A 26,807-nucleotide genomic window follows, 5' to 3' on the forward strand; every position below is an offset into this window, starting at 1 on the left:
AGGACACTGGGGTTGCACCCCTTCTCTTTTTATGAGAACTGCCATGGGATTTTTAATGACCACAGAGAGTCAGAACCTCGGTTTAACGCAGTGTTTCTCAAACTTTTTCTGCCATTCCCCATTTTGGGGAGCTAAGCTACTGTGTTTGCCACAGTATTTTGTGTGTGGACCTCGGTAACGTTATCTGAAAAACGAAGGGTAGGTTTTAGTGCAGATGTGAAGAGGGAACCAATCGGAGGAGAGCCCTTCTAGCCAATCAGAGGCGAAAAAGGCGGTACCTTCCCCTACCAGATCTGTTTATTTTTCCCAGATAATAGATAATAATCTAAGTAATCCAAGAAATCTATTACATACTATAAACAGGCTTCTTACAGCTAATGTTGGTACCTCTCTGCCTGTTTCAAATCAGGTGTGTTGACCTGTTGACTCTGAGCTGCTCACTAGGGTGGTAACAGGTATGAAAGTTACCACTTGCTTACTTGATCCCCTCCCTACAAGCCTGTTTAAATCCTGTTTTGACTCATTGTGCCCAGTTGTTCTTGGCATTGTCAATGAATCTTTGTGTTCTGTTGTTGTTCCAGCAGCATTGAAAACTGCTGCTGTAACACCTGTTCCAAAGAAGCGTGATGCAGAGTTGGATAACATAAATAACTATCGCCCTATATCAAATCTTCCATTTCAGGCAAAAAAATTTGGAACGTGTTGTGGCTTTGCAGCTACAAAGTCATCTTACAGTAAATAATCTTTTTGAGCCCCTTCAGTCTGGTTTTCGAAAATTTCATAGTACTGAGACAGCCTTTGATCAAGGTCACCAATGATCTGTTAATAGCCTCAGGCCTTAATAGCCTTCTGGTTCTCTTTCTATTCTTATCCTTCTTGATCTTAGTACCGCTTTTGATACTGTTAATCACAATCTTTTACTCAACCGTCTGGAAACTGTCTTTGGTGTTTCTGAGACTGTTTTAACCTGGTTTAGATCTTACCTCTCGCATCGTAAACAGTTTGTTTGTATGAACAGTTTTCGGTCTGAGATTGGCTCTGTCCGTACGGGTGTTCCTCAAGGTTCAATTCTTGGCCCCTTACTATTTAGCATTTACATATTTCCACTCGGACTGCTACTCAGATCACTTGGGCTTAATTATCACTGTTATGCAGATGACACTCAGATTTATATTCACTCTAAGCCTGGTCAAAATCTGGATGTTCCTTTTTTAACACATTGTATTTCTGAGATAAAAACATGGATGTCTCAAAATTTCTTGTGTCTCAATAGGGATAAGACTGAGTTCTTGCTTATTGGCACTCCTCATCAGCTTCGTAAGGCTGGTTCACTAATTTTGAACATAGATGGCTCTGATTTGGAGGCACAGACTAAGTTAAAAAATATGGGAGTTATATTTGTGAAGTTAAACACGTATTAATGTGACTGTAAATATTACTTGAGAAATTAATGAAGAAAAGAGGTTTATGCCGAATTGACTGTCATAGATGGTGTTACGGAAAGTCACGAAGAGCGCCGTCTTCCGGATGACGTCATCCGGCATCTGTCGGAAAAAGCCGATCTCTAATTGTGAGCGCACCTGATAGAGATTGATTCATCATAAGAGCGCATTAAAGACCAAACACAGGCAGAAACAGGAGGGGTGAGAACAACGCTTGTCCGGCGGGGTTTCCAGCTTGCCTCCTTTTGAAGAAAGGGGAAAACTTTGTAACTAGAAGGTATGAGGAAGAAATACAACAGAAATCGGATGCGCATCAGTGACTAATCAACCCGAGACGCTGCTGGTAGGATGACTGCTTGAAGCTTGATTAACTTATATTTTGATATAAAAAATATACAGGTTGACATTTTACTCGATTATGAATAAGAGTATATACGATGTATATACGAAGTTCATCTGTTCCAATGTATTGTAACATGAATGGAAAGTAAAAAACTGCAAGTCAAGATTGTAACAACTTTAATGAAGAGTGAAAGTAAAAGCCATTTTTGAGATGATTCCTGTGTCCGTGGTTGACTAAGCATTTTTTCAAGTTAAAAGCAGAACTGATGTGTGAAATCCGAAAAGAAACTTGACAATATTTGATTCTAGTCTGTCCATTGACTCTTGATTCTAGTCGGTACATTAAGAACTCTTTTTTTCATCTCAGAAATATTGCCAGACTCCGCTCTATGTTACCCCTCTCGGTGACTGAAAGGCTTATTCACACCTTAGTATTCATTTTTTAATAATAATAATATTTTTTTCTCGCGTTGACTACTGCAATGCACTTCTTGCTGGGGTTCCTAAAACCACATTGAACAAATTACAATGTGTACAAAATTCTGCTGCTAGGATCTTGACTGGAATCAGAAGAAATGAGCATATTACACCGATTTTAAAGTCTTTGCACGGGCTCCCGGTCAGGTTCCGAGTTGACTTTAAAATCCTTATGCTCACATATAGTGCACTGCATGGTCTGGCACCACAGTATTTGTCTGCGCTTTTAACTTTATACACACCCAAGCGTCATTTACGTCTTCATCGCAGAGGTGGAGGGCTGGTTGTAGTTTGCCGTGAGACTATTAAAATATCCAAGATTGAGTTACACGATGTTACAACATTTGAATATTTAGCGCTGAAAATGACGGGCCAAACGTCACTGGTGGTAATCTTAATTTACCGACCACCAAAAAGTCCCTCTGACTTTTTTTCTGATATTAGTGAGATACTTACTCTAGTCTGTGCTTGTCATTCATCTGTTATTTTGCTTGGTGATTTTAACATACATGAAAACACTGCACAATGCAAAGAGTTGATGTCAGTATTGGACTGTTTCAACTTGATTCAAAATGTAACTTTTGCCACTCACTCCAGAGGCCACATACTGGATCTCATATGTACATCTGGCTTGAATAACATTCTTGTTAACGGCTCTGATTTTGCACTTTCAGACCACAAACTTATAAATTTCAGTTGTAATTTTCCAATATCTATGTCTCCTCAGAAGAAAATGCTGACCTATCGTAAAATTAACTCTGTTAACCCAACTTCTTTTTCTGCTTCTATAAGGGCTTCTACTTTATCAGAATGTCTACTGTCTAACCATCCATCAGAAATCTGCTGTATCTCAAATACTTGATATGCATGCCCCTGTTAAAACTAGACTGGTTCCATCTACTCGTGCCTCACCCTGGTTCACTCCTGAACTTCGGATGATGAAAACTGAGGGTCGCCGTCTAGAAAGACTATACAGGAAAACTGGACTCATTGTGCACTCTTTAGCTTTTAAAGAACACCTGCTCAACTACCGGACAACTACCGGACCGTCCTTAACAATGCAAGATCCACTTATTTCTCCTCCACTATTAGAAATTCCTCGTGCAGACCCAAATCACTCTTTGCTATGGTTAACAAACTAACAAATCCACCACAACATGTTATGTCAGGCTCTGTTGAGCTTGTAAATAGCTTCTCTAAATTCTTTTCAGACAAATTGATGTCTATCACTTCTTCCATCACCAAAAACAAGCATACAAGCGACTCAAACTTAATGATAACTGGACCAGCCCACTTGTCAAACCCTCTCTCTACTTTTACTCTGACTACTCCTGTTGCCATAAGTGACCTAATTGTGAAGTCAAATTCTACATCCTGCCGGCTCGATCCTACACCTACCGTTCTACTTAAGAAGTGCGTCCTCGAGGTCGCACCATTTATAACTCACATGATAAACTGTAGTTTAGCCCGTGCCATTGTCCCAGCGGAATTAAAAACTGCTGCAGTGACTCCCATTCTTAAAAAACCTGGCCTTGATCACCTAAACATGGACAATTACAGACCGATATCAAACCTAACATTCTTAAGCAAAATCCTTGAAAAGGTTGTTGCTTCTCAATTACGCTCTTATTTGGATATGAATGGTCTTTTTGAACCTTTTCAGTCGGGTTTTCGCCCATCTCACAGCACTGAAACTGCTCTTCTGCGTGTGGTTAACGACATTCTCTCATCGATGGATTCAGGGTTAATAAACATCTTGATGCTCCTTGATCTAAGCGCCGCTTTTGACACAGTCTGCCATGAATTGCTTATTTCTCGGCTTTCTGATATTGGTATCACTGGTTCCGCTCTTTCCTGGCTTATTTCCTATATCACTGACAGAATGTATTATATCACCATACAAGGTCATAATTCTGCCACCAATTTACTTACACGGGGCGTTCCTCAAGGTTCGGTTCTTGGTCCACTCTTGTTTATCATCTACATACACCCACTTGGTAGCATCATACGCAGGCATGGACTACAATTCCATTGCTATGCAGATGACATCCAAATTTACCTCACCACCAGCTCCGATAGACCATCCCTGCCTGACTCACTCACTGCATGCATCAGGGACATAAAGCATTGGATGTCCCTTAACTTCCTCAAATTAAATGATAATAAAACTGAGATATTAGTGATTGGTTCTCCAGTTTCAGTCAAAAGGATGGACCAGTCCTTCTATATTGATGGTTTCCATATAAAGCCTTCATCACTGACTCGCAACCTCGGTGTCTTATTTGACTCAACTCTGTCTTTTGGCTCTCATATTTCTTCCATTGTTAAAAACTCTTTCTTTCATCTTCGAAATATTGCTCGTCTAAGACCATCTCTCACTTTAGCTGACGCCGAACTCTTAATTCATGCATCAATCACATCACGTCTGGATTATTGCAATGCTTTATTTCTTGGCCTTCCCAAAAAACTTATTGCAAGATTGCAGTACGTCCAAAACTCAGCAGCAAGAGTTCTCACCTCCACCAGGCGTTCTGCTCACATCACTCCGGTGCTTCATGACCTTCACTGGTTACCTGTTTCATCACGTATCCACTTTAAGGTATTGCTTTTAACATATAAGGCATTAAACGGTCTTGCACCCCCATATTTGTCTGATCTACTTTTCACCTACCGTCCTGCACGCCCTCTCAGATCAACTGAACTTGGTTTACTGTCCATCCCTCGTTTTCGATTATCTACAGTAGGTGGAAGGTCATTCAGTGTTAATGCGCCAACATTATGGAATTCACTGCCCCTTTCACTTCGAAATATCTCATCAGTGACTGCTTTCAAGACACAGTTAAAAACATATCTGTTTAACATGTACTTCGCCTAAATGTGATTATATGTGTCCTTTGTGATTGTAAAGTTGTGCGTCAGTGTTAAATGTATTATAAAGGTACCATGTAAAGCGACCTTGAGCTTTGGAAAGGCGCTATACAAATAAAACTTCTTCTTCTTCTTCTTCTTCTTCATTTACGCTCTTCACAAGCTGGTCTATTGGCAGTCCCAAAGACTCGGTTGCGTACTGTAGGGGATAGGGCTTTCTCATCCTATGCTCCTAGGGATGCACCGATACCAAGCTCATGTACTTGTACTCGTACTCGTAAAAATACCCCGATACCAAAGACCGATACCTCACGTATATCCTTAGCTTATATTTCTTAATTCTTATGCACACTCTTCCTGCAGTTATAGTGTTGCTAGATTTAATAGTACACTCTAATATTTCACTTTACACTTTCGGCTGTGATTACATTGTTACTCAGTGTTACGTTAAACATTTGTTCTGTGATTTCTTTGGCACTTTATGACAAATTTGATTGTCTTGTTGTCTGTGATTTCTTTAGCACTTTGACAACTTTGTGACAGGCAGGTAAAAATTACATTCAATATGTCCTTGGTTTTGCCCTTTGGAGGTTATTGGAAACTGTGAAATTTGGGTTTTGAAAATTTGTGATAAGCACAATAAGAATGATTAATTTTTTTAAGTGTATTTAAGTTGTTGAAAATAAAGATGCTGATATGTTCATTAGTCTCATTGTGTTGTTCTTAGAAAATTGCCACATAAAACGAGAACCCCCCCAGTACAACAGGCATCGGTATTGGTATCGGCGAGTACCAGGAAAAAAATATCGGTACTCGTACTCGACCCTTAAAAAGTGGTATCGGTGCATCCCTACTCCTAGGCTTTGGAATGCTCTCCCTCCAAATATTAGAGATGCACAGTCTTTAAGTAATTTCAAATCTTTATTGAAAACGCATTTTTTTAGGTTAGCTTTTACTTGACTTTTTTATTATTTTATTTTTGTTTATTTTATTTTTCCTCTGAGTGTTGTATTTTAAATTTGCTTGTTTTATTATGTAAAGCGCCTTGAGAAGCTGCTTTAAAGGCACTTTATAAGAATAAAGTTATTATTATATTATTATTACTTGCTCATACCTGACAACACACAGAGTGAAACTGGCTCAACCTGAAGATTGTAAAATCTTGTGAAGTTATAAGGTGTTGTCCAGCCTGCCCTCTGTTAGAGAGGCCCCATTGGTTAGCACCCAGTAGGATTCAACACTCCTCGAGGAGTGAGTTTGGAATCTGAAGGGGCAGGGCACATTTCCCTGTGCCTGGTAAGCCAATACAATCGTATCTATGATCCAGTGGGCCAACCAAAACAGACAAAGAGCTGCTCAGAGCACCTAAAGCAGTCCAAGTAAATATCCAAGACGAGTTCTGGAGACAGCAACAATAAGGCTGGGGCTTCCTTGTCTCGAGGCAAAAATTTACCACTTGATCCCTAAAAGGGGTAGTGGGAACTTTGGGCACAGTTGGGGTCTCAGGATTATGCAAGAGTATGCTGGATTGAACTAAAGGCATGATTCGCTGACAGAGAACGCCTGCTGGTCCCACACCTTCTTGTTGGAAGTGAGTGCTGTCAGGAGAGCTAAGATGGGCCTTAGCTTGCCTTAGCATCAATGACACAAAACGAGCTCTCTGTAGGCCCAGTAAGACAACCGAGAGATACCATGAGGGAATAAGGCATTGCCTAGGAGGATTCAACCTCCTGGCACCTCTAAGGAACCTGATGATCAGGTCGTGCTTGCCTAAGACGTACCGTTCACTGTATCATGATATGCCACTCTGGTGGCCACATACACTTTTTAAGGTGGAGGGGAACAGCTGACCTTCCAACTTCTCCTGAAGGAAGGATAGCACCGAACCCGACTGCGGATTCTGTGGGTCTTCCCCTCGGGAAGCACACCAGCTAGCGTACAGTCTCCACTTGTAAGCATAGGCCTGTCTCTGAGAGGCCTGAGAGGAGAGATGGTGTCTAATAACCCACTCAAGTCTTATAGGTCCCGTCCAGGGGCCAGATGTGGAGGTGCCCCCTTTGACTTTCTTAAAGATGCAAGGAGACATGAACAGCCTAACCCTCGAAGGCAAACAGTTAAAATAGGTTTTCATGGGGAATTAGTGTGTTCAAGGTTCAACAAACTTGCATCTGATGTGAATTCCACGTCGGGAATGCGTTCCTCACATGAAATCCCCAGTTGAGTGAATTCCGATTCAGTTGACTGTTTTTTGTCTGCAGAGTTTTGCTGTTTAATTAGCTCCTGAGCAACACAATAAGGCTGCTGATAATACTGAATGGACTGTACATAGGGATGCTGTAACAGGCGTTGTATTTCCATAGGTAGGCCTGGATCAGCAGAGAGTCAGCTGACATGACCTGCCAGAATTAACACTACCCTTGATTTGATGGTAACAGTATCTAATCTATCAAATCCTTTTGCAATTTCTCCTCAGCCATGCCTTGACATTATTCTGACCAAGTTTGAAGCAATCTGGGTAAATATAAGAAGATTTTTTCAAATTCTGAGGATACGTTTGAGATTTCAAATATCTGTTAGAAATTTCGCAGTGATTATTTGATATACCAAATTTGGTGACATTCAGATGAATCCCTTTGTAGTTAAAACAAATAAATGTAATGAATGAATGAATGAATAAATAAATAACATAATCCATAGAAGAACAATAGGGTCCTAATAAACATACTGAAAGAGAAATAATCCATTAGGGCAAAAATTATTTAGGCAGCCTACATCAGTTTGACTGCATATGCAATAGCATGTTTTAATATCATTGTTTAATAGTATTTTTTTAGAGACAGCCTTTGTTGAACACAAGAGAATCTCACATTAAATGCAAAATTATGAATGTACTCACTTTTCTGGTACAAAAGCAAGTAAGGTTCCCCAGACCTACATTAAAAGATTAAAAAGGCATTCATACCAGTTGATTAAGAAATTAACAAAGAGTAATTTGACGTTACTGGCACGTACCTTTTCAGTTTGCTCTCATCAGTCTGAAGGAAATCACAAGAGTTGAATGAGTTGACCACAGTTGAATGATATTAAGCAACAGAAAACAGTGGTAATTTAAATATAACGTAACACATTACCTCTGTGACACGACTGTCATCAAAACGGTACCACTTGTTATCTGTAAAAGATCGGATGACGGCTGTGTAGTGACCGCCAAAACGGCTACCTGTGTGGTTGATCACAGCATAGAGCGAATACTCATGCTCCTGAAACAACATAAAGCAGGGGTTACTATCACTAACCTTATGCTTTTGGAAATATGTTACATATGACTGTATTTCATAGATTGTGTTCTCTAATCCTTACAGCTTGATATAACTTCCTATCATAGCAAAATAAAATAAAAGGGCTTATGGTGTAGTGTTTAGTGGGGTTACATACCTGAAGAAATAATTGAAGCGGAACATCCATGGGGCAATCATTTTTCACAAACCCATATCTATAGTCATACACAAACCTTTTAAGGTGCAAAGGCAGTATTGTTGGATATTTGTGTATTTCACAACTCTGTGTAGAAAAGTAATATAGTTTTGTTTTTTGTAAGGCAACTTCATTGTAAACCTGTAAAGCTGCTTTGGAACAACTTTGAAAAGTGCTATACAAAGAAAATTGAATTGAATCCACCGGATAAAATGGGGTGCCACAGAAAATGTGAGACAAGTGTCATTTGAACGCTAATCAGAAGTATACTAGCTTTGGAAAAATTTGGCTTTTAAACACATTGAACTTTGTATAGAAATGCATCAGCAGCAAAAATCTATTTTACCCATTTTGCATCTTTTTTCTCTTTGCAAGTATCACAGTACATCTGGTCATCTGCTACTAAATTTGTAGACTCAAAATATTTATTAACTCCATCTTCCTGAAATCAAAATAAAATGTTTTATTATGATCTGCACACAAACCCTCTTTTAACATATCGTGAATACACAAAGTCTTTGAATTTTCCCTCACGAGTCTGCACAGTCCATCTCTGGTGATAACAGGAATCTGTAGTGACTTGAATGGGCTTTCATCATGGGACTTGTGATTTTCTGAACATATTCTGATGTTTATCAGAGTTCCACTAAAGACCTGTTTCAGTTAAATGAATCACAGAGCACACACTATGAGTTATTACCAGAAGATCAACAAGGAAACGTTCTGTTTTTCTGCATCGTTACATATTGAAAGAACAGGAACAGAAATAGGCTACCTCGGCCAAGTTAGGGTCTACTTTCTCTAGGATATCTAGGAAGTATTCCACAGCATCCTGCTGTTCATTTCCTGAAATTAAAGAGAAAATACAACACACTTCATACACACAAACCAAACACAAACACACTGCAGTTACAACTAAATATTCCATTATATTATATTATATATAATTCCCATCATAAACTTACTCTTTATACCAAGAGACCTGATTATTCCATGAGTTTTGACACTCTCAGCACCACTGTCCTGATTGCTGAGCTTTTCAAATATTTCCTTTAATGCGGACTCTAATTTCCCATTTGTTTCACTGGAAGGTCCAGAATTATACAACAGTTTTTTTTTTCAGCACAATTTTTCAATTTAGCCTCTAAAAATTCAGACAGATGAAAAACTAAAGACGACAAAACCAACAACACCACTGACCCCAGTATTTTCTTTCTGAATTCTTCGGTCATGAAGAGCACCTGCAATGTTGCATTCAAATAGCAGGTTGCACCTAGATTTGGCAAACCTTTATATGGACCTAAGGAAAGGCAGCAACAATTTTAACAAAAACAATAATCATATCAGTAGTAGCAGTCATACTGGGAACGGCAGTATTTGACTATTGACTGATTTTGAGATTATAGATTGTAAAATCATTAAACAAAGTCGACAGATTCATTACATATTTGTCAAATCCAATCATGAACTTTGGCCTCTAATAGAGTCATTAAAGGTACAGTGTCTTTTTATATTCTATATTCAAATAATTTTGTGGCAGTTTCATGTTTTGCATAGCTATGTTTCAAGTCAAGTCTCAAATCTAGTTTATTTATAAACCCCTTTCCACTACAAAGTAGACCAAAGGGCTGTGCAGTACAGAAAAAAAGTCTACAAATAATAATAAAACAGAACAAGAAGACAAAGGTCAAAAATACCAGAAAACCAACAACAAGTTATAATAAAGCAATAACTTTCATTATTTAAAGGATTAGTTCACCTCAAAATGAAAATTTCCTAATAATTTACACACCCCAATGCCATCCAAGATATCCATGTCTTTCTTTCCTCAGTGGAGGAGAAAATAAGTTTTCTGAGGAAAACATTTCTGGATGTTTCTTTGAATAATGGACTTCAATGGCAACCAGCGTTTTGAAGTCCAAATCAATGCCGTTTCAAAGATCTTTGAGGTGATTGATAATGCTGTGCACGATCGCAGCTGAGGAGGAGGGGCTTATCTAGCGAAACGATGGGTCATTTAATTTTTTTTATTTATATATATATATATATATATACTTTTTAACTACAGTTGTTCGGATTGAGCTGATCTGCAACGCGCCCCGGGAACTACATCATCACGTTGAAAGGTCACTGTCGATGTCGCGGGCGCCACATCGAGCCTGACCTTTGAACCGGCGTTGATTTGGACTTCAAAACGCTGGTTGTCGTTAAAGTCCATTATTCGAAGAAAAATCCAGAAATGTTTTCCTCAAAAAAATGAATTTCTCTTCCACTGAGGAAAGAAAGACATGGATATCTTGGATGGCACTGGGGTGAGTAAATTCTTAGGGAATTTTCATTTTGAGGTGAACTAATCCGTTAAGAGGTTTTCATTTTTTAAAATGACTTTTACATTTCTCTGATGTTTTAAGAAACTGGACAAGTATCTCAACTCACAAGGAACTTGGTTTGTTAGTCTTGTCGTCTGTGGATCCTTTATATTCATCATTTTAATTTCCATTGCCACTTGATTTACTTCTTCAATTGAATTACCTGCAGAGAGATACAACTTGTCATTCAACTTAACCTCTCTGTACCACATTTTAAAAAAATGATTGTGACTGAATCTAATATGTATACACTGTTTTGTAAAAAAAAAAATGGAAAAAAAGAAAAGAAAAAGTACAAGAAAAAACAGCACAGCACGAAAGGAATAGGGAACAAAAACAGTCTTTATTAGATCCACAATAAACATTTAAAAGCGGAGGAGAAACGGTAACACTTTCTATAAAGCCTGTATTTATACTGTATGTGTTTGCTGTCACAAAGCTTTGGGTGTCTACAATGTTTATTTCCACTTCAACACTCATTTATTTCAGCAACTTTTAATCCGTTTAATCTGTACATTTTTATAATTCAACTATTTTATAATGCTTGTTGTGATTTATATACTCAACTGTTGTATATTTGAGCAATAATTATTCTTTCTAAGAGTTTTTTGGGTACATTTTATTTTGTTCCCATCGTGTCTTTGTATGTCACTTCCTGTTTTTGCCACGGAACAATGAGTCAGAGCTGCGGTCGGAGTTTTACAATTCTGCTGATCATATAAAACGATGTAATCATTGCAAAGTTTGAGGTATTTATTTTTATGATCATAAGTCATGCAATCAAGAAGCTTCAAGATGTAACCCCCTCTCTTAGCTCACAAGCAGGCAAAAGTGGTATGTATTTTCTGTTTATGTACGAGTTTAAAGTCATGTGTGTTTTTCATGTAACTGACTGTATGACGTTTTTGTTGTATATTCATCCTTTTAGTTCTACGGTGTGGATATTAATGTCTGAGTCCAGAGCACATTAAACATCAGTTAACAGAACCTCAGCCTTCGTGTTGTGACTAAGAGCGGTACTCTGTAAGTAGTATGATACTGTGCAGATCCTAAGGGCACAATATGTAAGATTTTTGTAATCAAATATTCAATGATACATTTCATGCAGTTGTGCAATTACATTATCCCAAAAGTTCCCAAGGATTTGTAAATCCAGAGAAATTCCAGTTTTAAATAATGGCTCGTCCCTTGTCATTGTCGCCTACAGTATTAATGACGTAATATCCGCGCTGTCCTCGGTTTCCGCTTGTAGAAACCATGGCAACATACGTAGACAAATGCGGTTGTGGTGGTTCTATAGCATCTGGCACCCCGCTGTTATGTTGTTCAGCCATCATGGATGATGATTATTAACTGGCGATTACAGAAAATCCCCAAAAAACTAAATGTAGATCAACTGAAGCTGGCTTTGGGACAAACGGATTGTGGCACGCAAGGCGTGGCCGAGAGTTGTGAGAGAACAGCGCAAGGTCGGTGCTTGATTGAAGCGTCACCCGCGCGCTGCATCAGTCTCGTATCTCATGGAGGAGCTTCAGAAGAGTAAAAGGGGGAGCGACTACAGTGAAGGATGAGAGAGGACCAGGCTTGGACTACTTTACCTTGTTTTGTTCATGTCAGTCGTCCATGAGGGGCTGACGCTTTTACTTTCGTTTAGTTTATTTTTTTATTAATGCATTTCAAATTTTATTATTAAAGTGCTTGATTTGCGTGTTGAGGATGATTTCCTTCCGACTAATTTTATCACAGAAATGGCTGAAATGGCACTCACTAAAAATAATTTCCTATTTGAAAACTGGTTTTATTTCCAGATTGAGGACACGGCTATGCGGGTGTCACAGTCCTCGTCTGCAACTGTCTGTGTTCGTCTGCACTACACTACCCAGTATCCTCCTTGTCTCCACACCTGGACTCACTCCCTCAATTACCCACCTGTTCCTTGTCTTAATCATCTGTGTCACCCGTCTTGACCTTGTTATGTTTGATTTGTACTTGTATTTAGTTGGCTTCTGTTCAGTCTGTCTTTGACGGTTCTTGCGTCTACGTTACCTGTGTTAATGTTACTGTGGTTTTTGTGCGTGAGTTTCCCTTTGGCCTGATATCCTGCCTGTACCTGTTTGTTGTTTTCATATATATATTTTCAGTAAACTGTTTGCATTGAAGCCACCTGACTCAGCCTTCTCCTTCAACCCACATACACCGTTACAGTGGGATACCATGGCTCCTGATTATGCTAATTTATATTTGGGTTTCTTGGAGGACAGATATGTTTTCAATAATAACCCTTTTTCTGACAAAATTATTTTGTTTAAAGGGTCATTCCACCGGTGGAGACATGAATATGTATTGAAAGTGGGTCATATATGTAGTAGAATAGTATCATAAATTTCTAATTTGGGACATTCTTGGCCGATAAAAGGCAGAAGATGACTTTTTAGTGCTTGTGGACTGTAGACAACAATCCCCATAGTGCATTGCAATGCTCAGCTCCGCAGGCCACTCCCACTACTCCGTGCCGCCACAGTAGCTAGCATAACTGCAAGATATTTGTGCAATGAACCTGCCACGTTAGCGGGGGAGAGATATTGTTCGGTGTTGTTGTGGGGGGCAGGAGATATTGTTCGGTTTTGTTGACGAGAGGGGGGGGGGGGGCTTTACATGCGCTTCATAAGTCACACACACACATTTACACACACACACACACACACACGCAAGGTCTCTCCCTCTCTGCCGAGCGCGCGCTACACGGTTTGGAGCTCGCGAGCTTGAGATTCCGGGAGATTTTAACTAATTTGCGGGCATCAGGGATCCGCTATCAATATGCGGGAGACTCACGGAACTTCCGGGAGACTTGGGATGTCTGCAATCTGCCGCAGCTCGAGCCATTGCGGGCTCCTCGTCCTTGTCTCGTCGGCTGTGGTGGCAGCAGCTTCAGCTTCAGTCGCCTCCGGTTCCTCCATAGCCCTCAGCTGCTCGTCGCTATACTGTGGCTCGTAAAGGTAGCCACGAACATCCGTTTCTACCATAACTTCGTCAAAATCCAGATCCTCCACAATGCATCCGTCTGTGTATTCAGTCCATATTTTCAAAAAGTTTCTCCGGGTGAAATCAAACACATGCGTCTGTTAGCGCATTAGGTCCAGCCCCCTATGGGCGGGTTTGAAAGGGTGGGAACTAGTGCTTGTAGTCTTCACAGAAATCCCCCCCTTTTACACTTCCTCCTACAATGACGTAAAATGACGATTTTTGCGTCATTGTAGGAGGAAGTGAAAAAGGTAAATAGAGGATTTCTCTCGTCTCAGGGGAAAATGAAAGAGTGTTGCACGACCATTCAATAGTATGACTGGATTTCTAACAATGGAAATCTTAATGCAAATGGCTGGAGTGACCCTTTAAGAAATACATTAATGACTGTTGTGTTATTTACAAATGCTCTGAAAGTGATTTTGAAGCATTTGCTTTATATGTGAACTGTTTAAGACCTTCACAATCAAATTCACATATCATGTGGGTAACACTAATGTTAATTTTTTGGACACATGCATATCAATTGTTGATAGACAAAAGGTCTCTTCTCTGTATAGAAAAGATACAGCAAAGAACAGCCTCCTTCATGCTAAGACAGCTCATCCAATCGCCTTAAAACGTGGGTTACCCTATAGCCAGTTTTCAAGACTCCACCGTATCTGTTCTAAGAAAGAGGATTTTGAGGCTAAAGCTCAGAACCTGTATACATTATGCAATCAGAAAATAAAAGAAAAATGTTTTGATAGACTTCTGTAGTCTGTACTGAACTGAAGTGTTTGAAACGTGAGCCGGCTCCTGCCTCCTTCATCCCTGATCCTTTAACCTAGTTACACATAGAAATAAAACAAGGATCAATATCGGCGTGGGGTTTTCGAGATGGAGAGAGCTTTGCGACAAAGGTATACAGTAGTATGCGTTGCACAAAAATATTTAGCCATTAGTTGAAAATACTGTGGGTTCGTTCAGATTTACTTTTAGTATGATAAAACTGCGCAGAAAACTAACCCACCAAATCATTTGACAAAGTCACATATCAGTAACAAGCTAATATAGCATTACATTACACGTTCCTTGGTTCTAATTCATAATGATGACATAAAATAGTGTGATTAAACGTACAGGTAATACAAAATCTAATTTATTTCCTCATCTGTGAACATGATTTGTGAATTCCATATATCTCTGGATGTCTCCCATCGTTCCACACTTCATAGTGTCATCAAGCTTTCTCTTTGTAACTGTTTTGAAAATGGTACCTCTAGCGGCAAAAGCTTACATGTTGTTCCTATAAGTAAACAATGTCAAAATATGAGACTTGGGAAAGTAAAAGAACTGTAACTAAGGGATATATAATCCATTAAAACTTAAGTGTATAAAACTATGTTCATTGTGTTATAAATCATCATACTCTTAATAATAATAATAATAATAATTAGTTACATTTATATAACGATTTTCTCGGCACTCAAAGCACTTTACATGAAAAGGGTGGAATTTTCTCAACCACCACCAATGTGCAGCTCCACCTGTATGATGCAACGGCAGCCATATTGTGCCAGTGCGCTCACCACACACCAGCTTACTGGTGGAGAGGAGACAGAGTGATTGAGCCAGTTGAGTGGATAGGGATTATTAGGAGGCCATTTTTGATAACGACCAATAGAGGGATGTTGACCGGGACACACGGGGTTACACCCCTACACCCTCTTTTATGAGAAGTTCGATGGGATTTTTAAAGATCACAGAGAGTTAGGACCTCGGTTAAATGTCTCATCCAAAGAAAGGAGTTTTTTTTTGACAATATAGTGTACCGTCACTACACTGGGGCGTTAGGACCCACACACACCACAGGGTGAGCGCCCCCTGCTGGCCTCACTAACACCTCTTCCAGCAGCAACCTGGTTTTCTCAGGCATCTCTCTCCCATCAAGGTACTGACCAAGCTCAACCCTGCTCAGCTTCAGTAGGCAACCACAATAGTTATTACCACACATAGGTAAGTATTATTGCTTTTGTTACGAGTATTCATGAGATGGCATTATAACACATTATAAGGTTGTTTATAAGGCTTTATGCATGTATTATAGTGCATTAAGAATACCCTATAATGCATTATAAATACAGGCTTCATAGAAAGTGTTACCAATCAAACAATAAATCAACATACTAACAAAGCAAACAATACGAAGCAAACCTAGGAAACAGAACGGGAAAACGAAGTTAAACTCAAAGAAACTAAAACTCAGATCACCCGTAACACAATTAACCATTACAGTATTTTCTTTCTTAGTTTTTCCAAAGTGTGCAGCTGTTGCTTTCTTCAGGTGAAATGGTCGTACCTGAATCTAAGGACTCTGTCAGAGCAGTCTGATCAGTGCTGGGGTTATGGGACTGTCCCTCAATGCTGTTATTAGATGCATGGGAAATCAGCACCCTGCCGATATTAATGAGCACACAATTACACCTAGCATATATAATGTCTAAGAAGATTAATTAATGCATCAATAAGGCCTTACCTTTGCCCGAGGTGTGGCCATGAGGGACTTTTCAGTGGTTTTACATCAGAGTCCAGGTTAAGAGTTCTTCAAATATTTGAAGATATACAGTATCAGTGTAAGATTCTGCTGTATTATCCAGTATTTACCACAAGTAAACAATCAATATGGGAGTCACATCCCTTCACATTTTCTGTAGTCATGATTTAGATTTAGATTTGTCTAGTGAATCATGTGAGACACTTACTGGTTTGGCACAGCTGTATTTTTCTTGGTCCTCATTTCATCTGTAGAATAAGGAGTAAAATCGCCTTAGATTTAACATACCTCATACCTGTTACATGTCAGTTTGTTTTTGGACTTCCTTCTGTGTTCATTGTGTTCAGTTTCCATCACCGTCATCATTAGTTCATTTGGTTCTGCTGTGTGTAGTTAATTATCTCGTTAAGGTCCTTTGTCTGTCCTATGTATATATTCCCTGTCTTGTCCCTCAGTCTCTGTGGGTTCTCGTTGATATTTGGTTGTGTTATTCTCCTGTGTTTTTTCCTTGTTCAATTGTGTTTCATGATTAAAGTCTTCCTTCCAACGTTCTACCACATTGTGAGCATTTCTAAGCGCCACCATTCGTACAATACCATAATAAAGATTTTTTTGCACACACACACACACACACACACACACAAATATATGTGCGGAAGAACTATTATTTTTAACCTTCATTCTAAGCCTCTGTCTGAAATGATGTGTTTAAAGGCACAGCTCCTTTAAAGCTTGTCAGTAAACGGCCACTGTTATTATTGACTAATTTCATTGCATAGGAAACAGTATCAACGCCCACTCGCTATTTCATGAGAGTAAGTGTTCTGAAAACATTATCCATATAAACCATCTTTAACACACGAAGCAATATGAATTTTGCAGGACATCAATTGCTGCTTTTGTATTCAGATACATAAGTGTTTTGATGTTATTTGCATATTTCCCTTTACATTTTTATGAGTCTAACAAGTAGGCCTACACCATCCCCAAAATAAATAAAAGTCTTCACTGGGCAGGCATTAGGACCCGGGGGCTACTCCTCCTGCACACGCTAGTCACTGTATTGTATTATATTGAAATATCCAATGCAGTCCAAGAGGATAGAGTCATTATATACTAAATATATACTGTTATGTAAAGAATGCAGTATTTAAACTTTATTATTATACTATAGAATATGCTATAAGTTACGTAAATGTAAAATGTTTTTGTCTATTTAAGTGAAAGACAACTTCTGCTGCTGCTGCACATGTTAGTGACTGTATTGCACCCTGGACGTGTTATTCTGAACCCGGATTCTCAAATTCAGCACCGTGATCCAAACCAGTGAATCTAATCACAAGTTTGGCAAAAGTTCACTTCAAGAATGATCACACTGCTGATGTGATCATATAGATAGCACTTCTTGAGCATATGTGTATTACTGTATTACATTATTATTGTGTAGCGTCTGGACCAATCACACACACACACAAATTATTCATTATATTTAATGAATAGTCCGGCAAACTCACTCTCCCAACAAAGATCTGTGCAACTTCCCCCGAAACTAACATCACAATGAAGCTGACACCACTGGCAGAACTAAGTGTCCTGTTACATTGATAAGAATTTTTACGACCACAAAAAAAGGGCTGTGACTCTTACTGAGAAGGAGAAATAAACCCTGTTAATCCTATATATTCTATATAACCACTTGAGAAAGGTACAAACATCTATCTAATTTTCCCATCTCATAATTTTCCTTTTTATGTTGTTTGGCCTATGTTTTCTTGTAAACTTTAATGGGTTAATGTTTCAGACTTTGCATACTATGGTTAACCAAAATCACATGTGTGGCATGTTTGGTCTCTACTGTATAAACTCCAATCTTTGTTCCCCATTTGTTAATTTACATTACATTTAGCTAACTTTGTGACGCATGGGTATTATAAGAATCTTGAAGATTCTTTTGCTTAAACACCCAATGAAATTACAGATTCAACTGTCCTGCTCGAACACAAAGGGTCGTAAAATCTCCCTCCAAAGGGACAACTTCTTATTAGCTCACACACCTCTAGAGGGTGTGACATCTTCACACTTTAAAAATCACTGATCAAGATCAGCTCTTGGCTCTTTGCTCTCTTAGCTCTCTTAGCTCTCTCTTACTCTCTTGGTCCTTCCTGAGAAGTCCTGATGTGAAGATGAAGCTAAACTAGAAGTTTTCTAAGGACCCCAAGCCTGTGCCAGGCTGCGGCCTTGTCTTTCCATTCACCAAAGATCCTCTGACTTCAACTGGTTCTCTCTCATCAAGACAACATCATCAAAGATCAACTGGAGCCTCAACAAATTGCATCAGGACAGTTTAATTCAAATGGGCGAGACATGCAGGTATCAAACTTAGTCTCATTATTTGATACATTAAGTATCCTTACACCTTTAAAGAAGGACGTGTTAGAACAAAACTGATAGTTTGCTCAAGGCTGTTGATCTGCTGAATTTCAAACAATGCTCTAACTTCTTGCTTTCCTGTATTCTGCTTCAGCTCTCTCTTTCCCTTGGTAAACTGTATGCATGTATGTATGTGCATGTTAGAGTAGTTTAAATGTTTAGTCTAGTTAATAAAATCTTGTTCATGTCACACGTAAAGTTGTCTGTGTCTCAAGCTCATATCTGGAGTCACTAATCATATAGATCTTGACTACTTGCTCTAAGTAATACTGTAAAGTAAGAAAGACATTTCCCATGCCCCGGAAATGTACATTTATATTAATTGATTAATAACCTATATCGGGGGTTCAGAGGATGAACTGAGTAATTGGTTGTAATGTTAATGTAGCTACATCAAGTTAATCCGATTAACTGACCCAAATATTCATAATCAATTATAACAAGTTATGATTGGTTATTCATATTTCATAAAGCTAATTTCTACACTTAGCAGGGTATAACGGCATAATATTTCATATTGGGCGATGCCAATGTTCTAAATTTTTAAGACATTTTAAGCAGAGCTGGAGACATCCACAGTGGAGGCGGCGGAGCTAGGAACCACCAAAGTAGAGCAGGTGGAGCAGAAGACCCACAAAAGCAGAGCTTGAGTTCATCAAAGCGGAGCAGACTAAGCTGAAGACAACCACGGCAGACCAGACGAGCTGGAAACCTCCAAGACGGAGCGGGCTGAGTTGGAGACCACAAAGTTGACACAGGGCACAGATTGTTCACAGACAGCCTCCGTTGCCATAATAAAGCTGTCAGTGGGTGTAGAGAGTTCTGAGACGGCCTAAATGGTTGTGGCGGAAACTGCCACCTCGGAGAACGTTTGTGCGGCCCAGACACACAAAATGGTGGTTGCCATCACTGGGAGCACAGTGGAGAAAGGGAAGACCTCCAAGATCACCAGGTTTTGGGGCACTGGGACTGCCGGGCTTGAAATGCCGGCCACTCCCACAGACATCAGAGGTGGATGGTGCTGGCTAGGTAAACCCTGGGGAACAAAGCTCTACGGGCACCGGACTTGAATATCACTGAACCTACTGAAGCAGATTCCATCCTCCAACCTCTCTGAAGCAACTGGAAGATGTTCTGATAGACGAATGGTACAATATTCCACTGGAGACTATTCAAAAGTTGTTTGAATGTATTCCGAGAAGGTTTGAAGATGTATTAAAGGCAAATGGTGCTTCAACACCTTATCAATAAAGAGATATGATCTATTTCCCTGGTGTTCACATTATTTTGTCCAACCCCTTCATGTCCTCCGCGCTTCCAGAAATTTCTACACTCATCCCCCTCACATTACTTTTAAATACACATTCATATAATCTTTGCCCATAACTTTTCAAATCATTCCTATACTGCTGGTAATACACATTATATTTTTCTTCCTAATTCAATATCCATTTGAATCTAAATTGTGTGTTGTAGTGTCTAACTCTTGTAGTGTTGAGAGATGTAACCAAGCCTTGAGCTGGCCCAGGGAGAAGGTTGGTGCTTGGAAGGAGGAGAGAAGGAGAGGAGAGAGTGATGCCACTGGCTCACAGATGTGGCAGGGCAGAGTACATGTAAAGGTGGGCCAGTTGCGATGATCACATCGTTTTTGCATATCTTTTCTGGTTGACCCGGTGACTACTTGGAAAGACAAGTTGGTGACCGAGGAAGAACGGTGACAGCTAGGAAAGACTGCTGACATTTGGGCAAGACCAAAGCTGGGGTGTGGAGGTTTGGCAGGCCGAAGCACAACCTTCGCGAGGAGGGACCCATTGCTAATCGCTATGGAAAAGTACATTATAAGATACCCCCAGGGTCGAGCGAGAGCGGGGGAGGATGATCGGCCCACAGGACAGACCTTTGGTATGACCACTCATGATGGACTTTCGACTATGGAACAGGTAAGCGATTTATCTCGGGTCTGCAGATGTGGTAAGATATTTAAAAATGGGAGGGGTCTGAAGATACATCAGTCAAAGATGAAGTCCGGAACATAATGTGCAACGCACAGGGAAATACTGGTGAGACGGAGGAGAGGCCAGGGCAGGAGGCAAACCACAGTCCCCCGAATCTCCAGGCACACGATGAAGACGGGAGTAGGAACGGCATCACTGATGTGTCAGAGGACACAAAGCACCAGACAGAGATGGAAGGTACACAGGACATTAGACGACCTGGACAGGACATATGGGTAGGAGTGGCCCGAAAGTAATCAGTGAACTGGCCCGCTGCAGTGGCAAGGAAGGAGTGGGAGAGGTTTGATCATGATGTGGATGACGTGCTGAAAACGGCCTTGGCAGGAGATGTCGGCAAGAAGCTCAAGGCTATGGCTTCCATTATTTGGAGCATAGGCGCTGATTGCTTCGGAAAGAAATAGCTGCAGGCTAAAACAAACACCCAGCCAAAGGAAAGCAGACGCTTGAAGGAAATAGCAATCCTTAGAGGGGATATGCCTGAGGCTGAGGAAGGCATTTCGTGAAGCAGCAGGGGATGAGAGACCAGCACTCAAGGAAATCCCTGACAACTTGAGGGAGCGCATTAAGACCTTGCGAAGAGCTGACTGTCACCGTAGGGACAGGAAGCGACGAATGAAGGAGAGGACAGATTTCTCCAAGAATCCTAACAAATATCTGTCAAAACTTCTGGGCGATGTAAGATCAGGGGAGTTGAAAGCAACAAAGGAGGAGGTGGAGGAGCACCTTCGTACGGTCCACAGTGACCCCAGAAGGGAGGACAGCCTGGAGGAGATGGAGAAACTCATACAAACAGCAGAACCAGCCACCCCCTTTAGAGCTGAGGAACCGAGCTGGCAGGAGGTGAACACCTTTCTCAGGAAGGCCAGAGCAAAATCAGCCCCAGGGCCGAAAGGCATTCCATATAAGGTGTACAAGTATTGTGAAAGGCTCAAGAGACGACTTTGGAAGCTACTGAGAGTTGCATGGAAGAAGGACTTCCTTGCTGATAGTTGGCTGGTCGCTGAGGGATCATTCATCCCTAAGGAAGAAAACTCTATGGGGATTAAGCAATTCCGTACCATCTCACTCCTTAATGTTGAAGGCAAGATTTTTCTTGGGATTCTGGCGAAGAGACTGACCACCTTTATGATGGACGACGGGTACATGGACACGTCCGTCCAAAAAGGGGGAGTTCCAGGGGTGGCAGGCTGTCTTGAGCACACCAGCATGATCACCAAGATTATCGAAGATGCAAAGAAGAACCGTGGTGACCTCGCAGTTCTGTGGCTGGATTTAACAAATGCATTTGGGACGATACCCCACAAGCTGGTGCATTTGACGTTGAAGACCTACCATGTCCCAGAGCGATTCCAGAAGCTCTTGCAGCGTTACTATGACAACTTCAACATACGCTTCTCCTGTGGAGACTTTACCACAGAATGGCAGAGGCTAGAGGTGGGCATTGTCACTGGATGCACAATCTCAGTGATTTTGTGAATAATTATCATACAGGATAACACGTTTGATATCATTTGAAATGTTATTGTGACTGGTACAAAGTTCTCATTCCCAAAGAAGTAAACCAAAAGGTAATAAAGTAGTAAAGTGTTTAGAGATAATTCACACACAGGAGGGAGGGTGTGTTGTCCAGGCAAATTGTCTCCTGCTCTCAGAAGGTGTAAACTCAAATCAAATTCTCATTGTTAGCAAATGGTTCCATGTAAATCAACATTGTATTAATGTTGTATTAAACCCCCAAGTCTGGGATGGTGATTAATGTAAATTCTCACAGTGATATCATGTTTACATTTGAAAAGAGGTTTCTGCCTTGGTCTGTCTATAAATACAACGAGAGGCTTGGGGCAATTCTGTAACCTAGACTAGCCCTTTGCATCATGTATTTTATAATGTTATTGCATCTTCTCTCTTTATTCCAGAGTATTTGATGTTTGTATCTATTATCTTTGAACTGATTATGCAAGTGGTGTGATACAGTTACCTGAAATAATAAATTGTAAACATTTGATTTTATTCTAATCGACTCTGACATTATTTTCAGTAACGAGTTAAAAAGAATAGTCAAACATTCGCTCACACTTAATAATGCACAGATATCATCAAAACCTTCTTCATTTATGGAGACAGATGAAATAACGATTTAAATCATATGAGAAAATGTATTTCATTTAATCAAATTTCTTTGCCACTCGGAAAGACAGTAACGCGCAGAGACCTTCACCCACTGATCGGATGCCTCCTTTGGACCGATTGAGTCGGGCTTACAAATTGGTGACCAACCTCCGTGATCTCGCAACACAGGCGAGCAAAGCCTTTCCAGCAACGTATTGGGATTTTAAAATCAACAAGAGGTTTGATCCACCTGTGTTAAGTGTTGAGGGAAAAACAGACACATCCCATATAAACACATTTATAGAATGGGTCGGAATACCCAGTCACGACGGACACCAGAAAAGTCAGATAAAGCTAAAGACACAACCACATCTCAGGGTCAGCGGCAGCACAGATGAGGAATGAAAACCCTTGTTATAGATTTTAAAGATCTCCTTGTTTGCCTACGTAACAAGAAATTAAACCTAATTTGGAATAACATCTTCCAAATTATTTTCTGGTACTCGATAATGAGCTGTAAATTTGAGTCTAAAGTTAGAAAAATCAGCAAAATGCTTTCTCCATTGTTTTATTGACCCTGTTGCAACAAACTAGCAAAAGCTAGTATGATTAGCATGTATCAAGGTCAATTGTTTAGCTAGCACATGAGGTTTTATCATGGCTGACAGGAACGGGGACAGTTGCAACCCTTTACAATGCATAAAAATAAAAACAGACCACATAGCAGTACTTTTTTAAAAATTTAAGTTTTTACTTAAATATAATATAGTTCATCAAGTTGGAGCAAGGACAGGAGGTTTATGCTTATATGTGTGTGCATGTGCGCGCATGTGCATGCGTGCAGATGTCTGTGACCATGCGTAACATATAGTTAAAATGAAAATTGATAATATAAAATATAGTTTAAAAAAATGTTTTATAGGACAAAAGGCTAAATAAAAGTTAATTGCCTCACAAATTGTTCAATTCTTCCTATGTCACTAAAAGCCTACTGTATTTTATATCAATTTGAATATTTGACATCTGCACATAAGGCCTACTCATCTAGACAAATCTACAATTGTCATCTAATCAAAGCTGATGAATAAATAAAACTGTAATATTATTATAACTTACATTTTTGATAATAATAATTTTGCTAACATGGACATATATTGTAATAAACTGTATTTGTAACATGTTGCAACTGTCCCCGGGCCCGGGCAACATCTGACTCCTTACATTCAAATTGTGAAAAATGTAGATTCTGTAATTATCTTTAAATGGTTTAAACTATTAACATACAGATGTAAGCTTATTGTATAAACAATTGGTTTGTCAAATCCAACCCGTTTCTGAGTAACAGAGCCAAATGCAAAAAGTTTTGCAACTGTCCCCGGTCTGTCCAACGCAATACAAATGCAATAGCATGTCACTCTGTAGGCATCTTCAGTTCCCAAACGGGTGATATTATAGATTATCATGACAGAATATGCTAATCAAAGACTTGAAGATAACTCCACATCAGCAACATACATTCATCAACTACCCATTCAGAAACGTCCTGTTGCATTCTACATGTCACTTCTTCTTGAGTCTCTCTATCATTGTCCGACTCCAGTTTAAACATAAAAGACAGAACAATTTCTGACAATTAAGTGCTTGTCTGTGTGAGGTAATCAGAGCTGCTAAAAAACACACACACACACACACACACACACACACACACACACACACACACACACACACACACACACACACACACACACACACACACACACACACACAATGACAAAAATGTTTTGGGATGGGGAGAGCGGGGCACAACCTAACACTTTTTGACTTTCTCAGTTTGTGTAAGCCTTCTAAGCGTTCAAAGTATTCATTTTTTTCCCCACATTAATTTCACACATCTAGTACAATTATGTGGTTTTGATTCATTAATACAGTGTATACTTTTTGCTTGATTTACCCTGAAAGAATGGAAGTGAAGTGTGTCAACATGCCCCATAGGAGGGGTACATTGTAACATGACCATATGACAGATTAAAATATTATCTAATCTAAAAAAAATTAAAAGACAAACTAAAATATTTAGTCAATAAAATACAATTATTAACTTTTTCATATAAAACAATGGCCTTTTTTAATTATTAAAAATAAAGTATTTTTTGAGTTTGAAAACAAACACACAACAAAACACAGCTATACAGCATAGTTCAAAAACATAATAGTAATTAATAATTTCTTAACATTGACTCTCAGCTGCGCAACTGGGATTTAAACCCTAGACACTGGACGTTGGATAGACGTGCAGATCATGTCTATATTGGGTCCGTCGGTCCATGACCAATTCTGGACATCTATTAGACGTCCAAACTAGGTCCACTATTTGGACGTCCAACCATGACCCAACTTGGACGTCATGTTGACGTTCAACATTTGACCTTTGAACTGGGTCATTTTTTGGACCTCATTTGGACGTCTATTACAGGTGCAGGAAATGTACATGATTAATATGCAATATTTTTTTTATTTACAAATATCAACATTGTTGTTATCAACATGATTAATACATATGAATACAGATTATTTATAATTATTTAAGATAATTTTCCAAAAACTCCATTTGATCGTCTCAGCAGGAGGTGATAACTGGAGACGCATATTAAAGTGTAATGCTGTAGCTCCAACAGTAGAGTGTCGGTGCTTGCAACGCTAAGATCATGGGTTTGAATCCCAGAGAAAGCAAGAACTGATTGGAATATAAATGTGCAATGTAAGTCATTGTGGATAAAAGCGTCTGCCAAATACATGGTACTGAAAACATGTCCTCCACCCTTTTGAAACATGGGACTACAGCTATAGAAGTTGTATAGAAACAACGTCTAAAATTAGTCTACATTTTATGTGGAAAAGACGTCCGCAAACGACCAAATTTGGTCCCACGGACGTCAACATTAGACGTGCAATAGATGTCGAATAAAGACGTCGCCTGGAGTTACAAAACAATTCAGTGGACCGAAATTGGACGTCCAAAAATTACATAGAAAAGACGTCACTCCTACGTCACATTGCTCAGTGGGCTAGTGTATTCCGCTGTTAGATCACCATTAAAGAACTATCTAATTTTTTAAATTTCAGATATAAGATTAAAATAATTAAAATAATAAATGTCTCATTTTAAATAAACACAAAAACAGATGAAAAACTAATCTAAGTATGAAATTTACGTTTGCTATGGTGAAATAAATGTTAAGTGATATCTTCCAAAGATTTTTTTTAATTTAGCAATTTTTTTCTCCATATAGTGTTGATATGGGAACTAGTAAATACACTACGTTTCTTCATGCTGGAATGTGTGGAAAGTTTTAAGCCGCGTGTGACAACTAGCCCCGCGTTAGTTTGTGCCTCGCTCACCCCTACTGAAGGTCAAAAATGGAGGACAGGTAGGTTATAAACAACGTAAGAATATATTGTTATTATGAAAAAAAATGTTCACCGCAGAGAGAGAGACTTTTAGTAGCTAGTAAACACTTACCTCACACACGGCAAGAAAGAAACAACGTTAGCGCTACTAATAAAGAGCAGCCTAAGGTTTTGTTTCTATAGCTACAGTTGGACCTGTAACTTACACTAAATAGTTTCCGTTCTAGAAATAGTTACCACTAGTCAGCTGGTGTTTGAACTATGTGCTTTATTCCTACCTCGCATGACTCAATGCAAAACATGTTAGATAGCCTAA

The 26,807-nt window shown here is 39.5% G+C and overlaps 1 protein-coding gene and 1 long non-coding RNA gene across 4 annotated transcripts in view; both read right to left on the reverse strand.

The window, feature by feature from the left end:
* Positions 1-26,807, reverse strand: part of LOC143746292 (uncharacterized) — a 64,481-nt gene that overhangs the window by 27,458 nt on the left and 10,216 nt on the right. The window lies entirely within an intron of this gene.
* The window catches only part of LOC143746288 (uncharacterized), a 37,246-nt gene that overhangs the window by 10,047 nt on the left and 392 nt on the right, over positions 1-26,807 (reverse strand). The window contains exons 1-14 of one of the 3 annotated variants that reach the window (XM_077238128.1): positions 26,770-26,792; positions 16,738-16,777; positions 16,512-16,577; positions 16,335-16,429; positions 11,040-11,135; positions 9,804-9,903; positions 9,569-9,687; positions 9,379-9,449; positions 9,138-9,257; positions 8,950-9,045; positions 8,565-8,690; positions 8,261-8,389; positions 8,142-8,164; positions 8,026-8,060 (exon numbers count right to left, since the gene is read on the reverse strand). In XM_077238128.1, coding sequence (XP_077094243.1) covers positions 8,026-8,060; positions 8,142-8,164; positions 8,261-8,389; positions 8,565-8,690; positions 8,950-9,045; positions 9,138-9,257; positions 9,379-9,449; positions 9,569-9,687; positions 9,804-9,903; positions 11,040-11,135; positions 16,335-16,429; positions 16,512-16,577; positions 16,738-16,777; positions 26,770-26,776 — 1,123 coding nt within the window. In that variant the 5' untranslated portion in view covers positions 26,777-26,792. Of the gene's footprint in view, positions 1-8,025; positions 8,061-8,141; positions 8,165-8,260; positions 8,390-8,564; positions 8,691-8,949; positions 9,046-9,137; positions 9,258-9,378; positions 9,450-9,568; positions 9,688-9,803; positions 9,904-11,039; positions 11,136-16,334; positions 16,430-16,511; positions 16,578-16,737; positions 16,778-26,603; positions 26,733-26,769; positions 26,793-26,807 lie in introns of those variants that run through there. The other 2 variants (XM_077238131.1, XM_077238129.1) reach the window with 2 other exon arrangements.

Source organism: Siphateles boraxobius, unplaced genomic scaffold (genome assembly GCF_051911475.1).
Source record: "Siphateles boraxobius isolate OS27281-9 unplaced genomic scaffold, OSU_SipBor_1 215, whole genome shotgun sequence".
NCBI classification, from domain to species: Eukaryota; Metazoa; Chordata; class Actinopteri; order Cypriniformes; family Leuciscidae; genus Siphateles; species Siphateles boraxobius.